The following is a 7739-nucleotide window of genomic DNA, read 5'->3' on the forward strand; positions in this document are numbered from 1 at the left end:
TGGTTTGCATTGGAAGATATTACTTGTTTCTTGTCGTACAAGCTAAGGAACACTAGGAGGATAGACCGACGTCGCCACCGCCATCGCCGCCACCGCCAATTTCGAGACATAGAACAAGGCTTCAGTTCGAGTGAAGAAAATGACTTGTGGGATAACTATCATAACTTGAACGTCAATAGAAAGCGGAAGTCAGTCAACAGGAGAAGAAAGGACAGGCTGCAGAGCTCGATTTAGCCTTCAAGTAGGCATGGTACTCGCAGCCATCGCCCTGTAAGGTTAAAGTCTAGGGGAAGGTCTGTTCGCGTTGTGGGCAGGTCTCGAATGGTGAGAAGTTCTAGACGTCTTCAATTAAGCAAGGTGAGAAATGTTAGAAGGCAAGCCAGAACTTTGAAGAGGAGGAGAATTAGATGATTGTCTGTGATTCTGAAATTAGTTTGGAACTAGTATTGTATTTTTATTAGTTGAATTTAAGATATGATATATTTGATGAACAAATGAGACTGGAAATACTCGCGTATGAGGAGACAATGCACGAATACCTCCCATCGGAGTCCAGAGACCATTTCTGAGAATCGGCATGGGACGGATGAAGGCATATACCTTTAACAGAGGATGTTCAATTACCTCAGGTTCTTTCAGGTCTGCCCTAAACTGAACTTCCATTTTGCCATTCCTCTGCCCAATGTTACAAATGGAAATTTTTTGGAAACTAGACAGATAATAAAGCAGGGAAACCGAACTCTAAACAAAAATGCCCCGACCAAACATCTTCCCAATACTTAGTACTGGTTTGGTACTGAGATGCTTTTATAAAAGGTAGGTATAAAAAAAAATTGAGCTCAAAAATGTGTTTGGTAAACACTTAAAAACAGCTTATTTTCACAATTTTGGTGAAAAAAAGCTAAAAACGTGAAGCAGCAAAAATAAGTTTTTTCTCGCACAACAGAAACACTTTTTATTCTGTCCTCATTTCCCAAAACTTATGAGTGAAACTAGACGTGTTTTTTCTCTCTTGCAATTTAATTCTCTTTACCAAATCCAACATAGGTTTTCGCTATACTGGTATACCAAACTTGAAATTATTTAAGAGAAACGAAGAATGAATCTTCACGTCAAGAGTCCAAATCAACAATTAAACATGATCAAACTTGTTCTACGGTGGTATACATAACTAATTTTTTTGCTCTTTAGTTTAATCCTTTTCTCTCAGTAGAGATTTTGCTTCATATGATTAGCCTTGCAAGACAATTTCCCAAAATATTTTGTATTATTTCTTTTTTCTTATTCGCATCACACATACATGTATTGATCATAGCACACGCGCACACATATATATGTAATTTATAGGGTTTTGGGATTGCACAGTCAGCCCTTATCTCCATTGGAGCTAGCTGACAAAATGCTCACCAACCTGTTCGTACAAAGCTAATCTTAGCCCTTCATTGGAGCATTTAATCTAAGCTTTACACTAGTAAAAAACTATCACTTAACTTAAACTAGCCGTTACATTTCAAAAGAAAATAGCCGTTGGCTTTCTTGGTCTAGCTGCTGCAATTTCTTCAAGATCAACTCCAGAAATGGTTTAGCATCCAACACATCACACATACATAAATTGATCATTTATCTGATCAGAAAGGAAGTTCTAGACATTGGGTTTGTTGGCACAAGTTTGATCAGATGCTGCAACCATTTTCTCTGTGGTAATCCCAGCATTGCATATGTTGGCTATAGCTCGCGTGTACTTCATTCCGTATACAGATAAATGTCCACAGTACTTCTCATAAATATTCAACTGCATGGAAAGAACTCAAAATCAATTATCTCGGATATAAAACTTGTTGATTTACTTCAAAAAACTGAACAAAGAAGCACAAGCACTTGAGTGTTGTCTGTATCAATTTGATGTATAGAATTAGGGGAGATGAACTTACAAAGTTCTTGAAGCAGTCCCAATTATCTACCACAGGTTGCCCCTGTAGCCTAACATTCATTAAAACGTTTGAGCTCTTCTCGTGTCCGAACAAAACCTCCCCCAGTTTCGTTATGCTATAGTCCACGTTTTTCCTATGAGCAATTTCAAGCAGCAGCTGCTTCTGAGCATCCTGTTTCTCTTGAGATCCAGTAGGAGCTCTTTGCAGCTGAAACATATAAAGTTTATAGTTATAAACGAAAAGTACAAAATGTCAAAAACATACGAAAAGTTCTCTAGCCGGAGAGTTTGGCATGCACTAATCAATACATATACGTGTATACATGAAAATTAAACACATTGAAGTTTGGAATTCAGAATAAAAGAAGAGCAGAAACCTTTTGCTGAAGGTAGAGGAGCTTCGTGTCACGTTGGTTAACAGCCCTTGAGATTGAGGGTGAAGAGATATCGCTGGTGGAAGTAAGGCTACGAATAGAAAGATCTGCACCCATGTAAGCAAAGAGGAGCTCCTGTTTATGACTCATATCTCCGTACTGCATAACATGCGAATTAGTTGTTCTTCTCCGAACCTGTAATTCAATCGACATGGTCAGATGGTCATATTATTCTAATTTCACCAACATTAGAGATGATATCCATAAATATTTTACATACGAGAAATTGTCAAAATATTACCCTTTGATATTGATTCTCCAAAGTTTCTTTATGCAAATCACTTAAGTCACTGCTCTCAAATGTGAAGATATGGTCCAAAAGTCACCGAAACAACAAAGTAATTAGTATGAGCATTTGATCGAAAATGTATTTGAAACTGGCAAAGTAATGTACTCTGTTTCATTAGAACAGCATTTTCATAAAGAAAGGCACTGCATTACCAATCCTCCATCCAGGAAATGCTATACAAGTCTCCCAAACAAGTATCAAACTCGGCAGGAACTGATAGGTCACCGGGACAATATGTTCCATAACTACTCTCTTCTGCATTCGATGCGGTGGTAGCATAAATATTCAGATTACTTGAAAGGAGGCCCTCAAACATGCTCCCTGCCTCGCAAGCTTCAATGTAAAATACCTAATTTTTTTTTTTTCACATAAATGCATCAAAACCTCAGAAAAATACATGAAAATCATCAAAAAAAGAGTTGAAAACTTCAGTAAGACTGTTACTCAAGTGAAAATTCTTACCATGCTTTTGTAACCTTTAGAAGCATTCTTCTTCTGCAGTACACTTATGAGATCTTTCGCATAAACACGATCACTAGGCATCCCTGAACACAATATACCGTTCATATGCAACCCGAAGAACCAAATTTACTGAATTTATGGGACTATATAAGATCACAAAATATATATTTTCAAAGTTAATAAAACAAAAATAAAAAAAACTACTAATTACCAAGTAATCCTACAGAACCATGGTCTGCATAATATATGAAAACATGGTCATTCGGACCGCTACTTAGAACCTTGCCACTTCCTCCGGTAAGAGAACTTTTGTCTCCAAGAATTACAGCATAGAGATTGCGTGCGTTAACATGAGTTCCTGTATAATCCTGCATTAGAAAAAGAAAAAAAAATACTTACAGGTAATTAAACAACGTTAAACTAACAAATTAACCAACTAGAAATTAAAAATCAAACTCAGAACATTAGTTACAACCTTGGGAACTCCTTTATAAACGTCAGGTCCGTTTGGCTTGTTGATGATGACACCTTTTCGAGGATTTTCCGAGTTGTACGCGATATCATCGTACATGAAAACGATGATGTTCTCGTCTTTCAGTCCTCCTTTTTTAAGTATCTGGTACGCATGGCATATGTCAGCCTGCATGGAACGATAAAAGATTAAAAAGTAACCCTAAATTTTATTACTTGTAACATAATTAAGATAAATAATTTACTAATAATACTATAATTAATCAAAAGTTTGGACAAGCTTAAACCTGGTGCCTATAGTTGTAGTAACCATTTGATCCTGCAACAAGAACTGCCCATCTTTTTCCCTTACCAGCAGTGGTACTTGGAGAGCCATTGTTATCTTCATTAATTTCAGGGAAGCACAAGCTTCCATGAATAGCCAAACTTAACAAAGTAAGAGATAGTAAAACCACACAATAAACTTGATTAGCCATGATCTGCAGATTAACCCTGACAAACCAATAACCAAACTCTCAAGTCAAGTACGAATACATTCTCTTTTAATGAAGGAGTCAATTTATAGATGTCTTACGGTTGAAATGAATGGTTCAGATTAAATCTCCCCTACGTGCTCAAGAAGGAAATGCATGTCTAAAATTTTCTGAGGAATAGTTGTTTCAAACTTCATCAACCCACTCAACTCTTCATAATCAACTTGGTGATCCTAGACGTACGTGGCACACCATATCATGGATTAATTCTAACAAATATAATGAAATACTCCAACCATCCATTAAGGACAACGATTTGTCATTTGTCAACCTCATATATAGTGTAAAAGATAATGGTTTATTACATTATAGTTTAATGGTATTTCTCTATATTTTAAAGGGTTTTTTAGATATAGATCCTTGCAACTTTTATTTTCTAGACAAAAATATAGTGTAAAAGATAATGGTTTATTACATTATAGTTTAATGGTATTTCTCTATATTTTATAGGGTTCTTTAGAAATAGATCATTGCAACTTTTATTTTCTAGACAAAAACCCACATAGTTATAAACTTCCAAATAAAACCTAATTTTGAAAATGACTGCCAAGTAGAAAATAATTGACCTATTACAAGATATTTACAACTTGTGCCACAATATTCAAAATAAATCAATAAATGTAATTACTCACCTTAATTACAATGAACAAATAGTTATTACACATATTATTACCCCTAACATATATATATATATATATGTGTGTGTGTGTGTGTGTGTGTTTGTGTGTGCAGTACTACATATATGTTCAAACATTTTATACTAATTAATCTACCTATATGTAAATTTATGATGAGCAACTAACATATATTTTGTAGGTAAATTAATGTTGAATCAAATAACATTCTTTTATTTAATTAGTAGGTAAACTAATTAAATAAAAGAATGTTATTTAATTTTAAATCAAATAAAATTACTTTATTTTGTAAGTAAATTAATTTTGAATCAAATAACATTCTTCATTATGTAGGTATTTTATTTTGTATGTATCATATATTGAGCACATTTTATTATTATATGTACAAATAATAGGTAAACTAGTATTGAATAAAAAATATTATTTTTTGTATAGGCACATTATTTTGCATCTATTGGGTTTGCCTTATTATGTAGGTAAATTATTTTCCATGTATTTTACATTTATTGGGTAAATTATTTTTCTTTTTTTAAGCATCTAACATTTTAAATTTTGAATAGTAGGTGCACTAAATCAAATAACATTTTTTTTTGTAGGTAAATTATTCCTAAATCAAATAACATTTTTTTTTTGTAGGTAAATTATTTTTCTTTTTTTAAGCACTATTGAGACATGGCGACCTCGATTGCTGCTCAGCTAGAAGCTATAAAATCTGTGATACAAGCTGATACTAAGCCGTCGGGGTCGAGCAAGAGGCCGTTCACCTGCCATTCCATTCTCTTCGACGCCAAAGAGACCACCGATATCGATGTCCACACCATCGACCAGAGGACCACCACTACTACAATAAGCAGATCAACCACCATCACCATCACAGATCTGCTTCTCCAACGCTTGTCAACCTTTACACCTCATCCTCTCCGTCTCCGTACGTCCGGTTCTCCATCGACCACCATTCGATCTCTCCCAACCACCATTTGAATCGACCCATCGCCGTCTCCAAGAAAACCTGTATGTGCTCGCCTATGCTATTCTGGCCTCCATGACTTCAATCCTGATAGGTTATGATATTGGCGTGATGATCAAAGCTTCGATCTACATCGAAAAGGACCTCAAGATCACGGACACGTAAATCGAGATCCTGATGGGTGTTATTGAAATTTGCTCCCTCATTAGGTCTGCCATGGCCAGAAGAACTTCCGACTGGGTCGGCCGCTGTTACACCATAATCATATCCGGAGTGATTTTCTTCATCGAAGCGATTCTCATGGGATTATCCGTTTCTTCAACTCTCTGGCTGTCCCATTTAAACTTAATATCGATTGAGTAAATGTACAAAGGTATTTGATGTAGGTGGGTTCTATGAGAGTTCTGCATTTTAACAGAAGAACAAAAAATGTCTCAGAGATTCGGTTCTTCTGTATTTTCAGATCCTTGAATCGACCACTGAATGATTGTTTCAGATTCAAAGGTCAGAACCCACATTTCCAATTCTCATCGTTTTGTGATTTCTGAATTCAAAGGTCAATGAATATTACAAGGAGCAAGGGATAGTGAGCCTAGGATTCGTGTCTTCCACCCCCTGACCACGCCCATAGCTCCGATGCTTTCTGCGCCTATGCCGGCATCCTCCACTGCACTGCCTCCTTCGACTCCGAGGGCACCACCACCAGCGACCTTAAGCCGCCATCCAAAATATTCCATTGTTGATGCTGCTGCTGTCGAATTTGCTGTGGCGCAAGCAGCTTAGCTAAATCAAAATGATTGGGTTCCTGTTTCATGTGTGCCAATTGGCAATAAGTTACCATGTTCTGATAAAGGTTTGTATCAGAGATTGAATTTTTTCTATGAACATCGGACCATGCATCAGCAAGACCATGCATCCAGGTGGGCATCAGCCGCTGCCGGTGCCTTCTGGTAATAATTTTGGTGGTGCCAGGTATGAGAATAATGGAAAGGAAAAGCAGAAAGCATGGCTACCCACTGAGATAATTGCAGAAAGCAGAAAAAAGAAGAAAAAGCAGAAAGCCCTACCTCATGAATGATGCACACATGGTTTAAACTTTCCGGCCTTGGCAAAGCACCATGTAAAGGGAGAGATTTTGCATTTATGGAACTTTGCTCTGCGAGAGCACATGGGAAACAAAAACAAAAGCAACAAAGATGAGGAAAGGCAAAAGCAATCAAGTGAGCTGTAGGAAACAAAAGCAAAAGCAAGGAATAAAAAGAGAAAGGAAATGATTATACTTTTGCTTTTATCGACCACTAAAGCAGAAGATGCCATCAACTTTTGAAAAATAAAACTTTCATCATGCATGTTTCCACTTTTCTGAAAAAGCCACTGGAATACGCACATGGAAAAAGATCTTCAACAACCCAGTACGCAATAGGTGCAGTACGCACCAACGATCTGCAACTGTCGAAACCTTTGTTTTGAATGATGTAATTTATTTTTCTTATCTTTCGGAGACATCTGTATAAACCCCATCAGAGGGTAATAAAAAAACGGCAAGCCCAAAATAATGGGCTGGAATGTCATGGGCGAAGGCCCATATGCCTAAAAGAGCCAGGCCCTCTAATATCACTAACCAGGTGATCAAAAGTACGTCCAGTACTACAAAAAATTATTCAGCAGCCTACCGTTATTATCACCAACCAGGTGATCAAAAGTATGCCCAATACTCCAAAATTATTCGGCACCCTGCCGTTATTATCACCAACCAGGTGATCAAAAGTACGCTCAGTACTCCAAAATTATTCGGCAACCTGCCGCTATTATCACCAACCAGGTGATTAAAAGTATGGCCAGTACTCGAAAATTATTCGGCAGCCTACCGCTATTATCACCCACTAGGTGATCAAAAGTACGTCCAGTACTCCAAAATTATACATGAGCATCACTCATATCAATCATACATAAACATTCATGAGCATCACTCATATCAATCATACATAAACATTCATGACCATTATTTATGTCAACAT

The 7739-nt window shown here is 36.7% G+C and overlaps 1 protein-coding gene across 1 annotated transcript; it reads right to left on the reverse strand.

Annotated features, from left to right (window-relative positions):
• Positions 1-1244: 1244 nt before the first annotated feature.
• LOC103433678 (vacuolar-processing enzyme-like) lies at positions 1245-4118 on the reverse strand. Its single transcript, XM_008371944.3, has 9 exons — positions 3874-4118; positions 3591-3755; positions 3327-3483; positions 3116-3198; positions 2806-3002; positions 2606-2654; positions 2308-2499; positions 1932-2138; positions 1245-1792 (listed from the first exon to the last, which is right to left on the reverse strand). The coding sequence occupies exons 1-9, from the start codon at positions 4060-4062 to the stop codon at positions 1643-1645; spliced, it is 1389 nt and encodes a 462-aa protein (XP_008370166.1). The 5' UTR covers positions 4063-4118; the 3' UTR covers positions 1245-1642.
• Positions 4119-7739: the final 3621 nt, after the last annotated feature.

This window comes from Malus domestica, chromosome 04 (genome assembly GCF_042453785.1).
Source record: "Malus domestica chromosome 04, GDT2T_hap1".
In the NCBI taxonomy this organism is placed as follows: domain Eukaryota; kingdom Viridiplantae; phylum Streptophyta; class Magnoliopsida; order Rosales; family Rosaceae; genus Malus; species Malus domestica.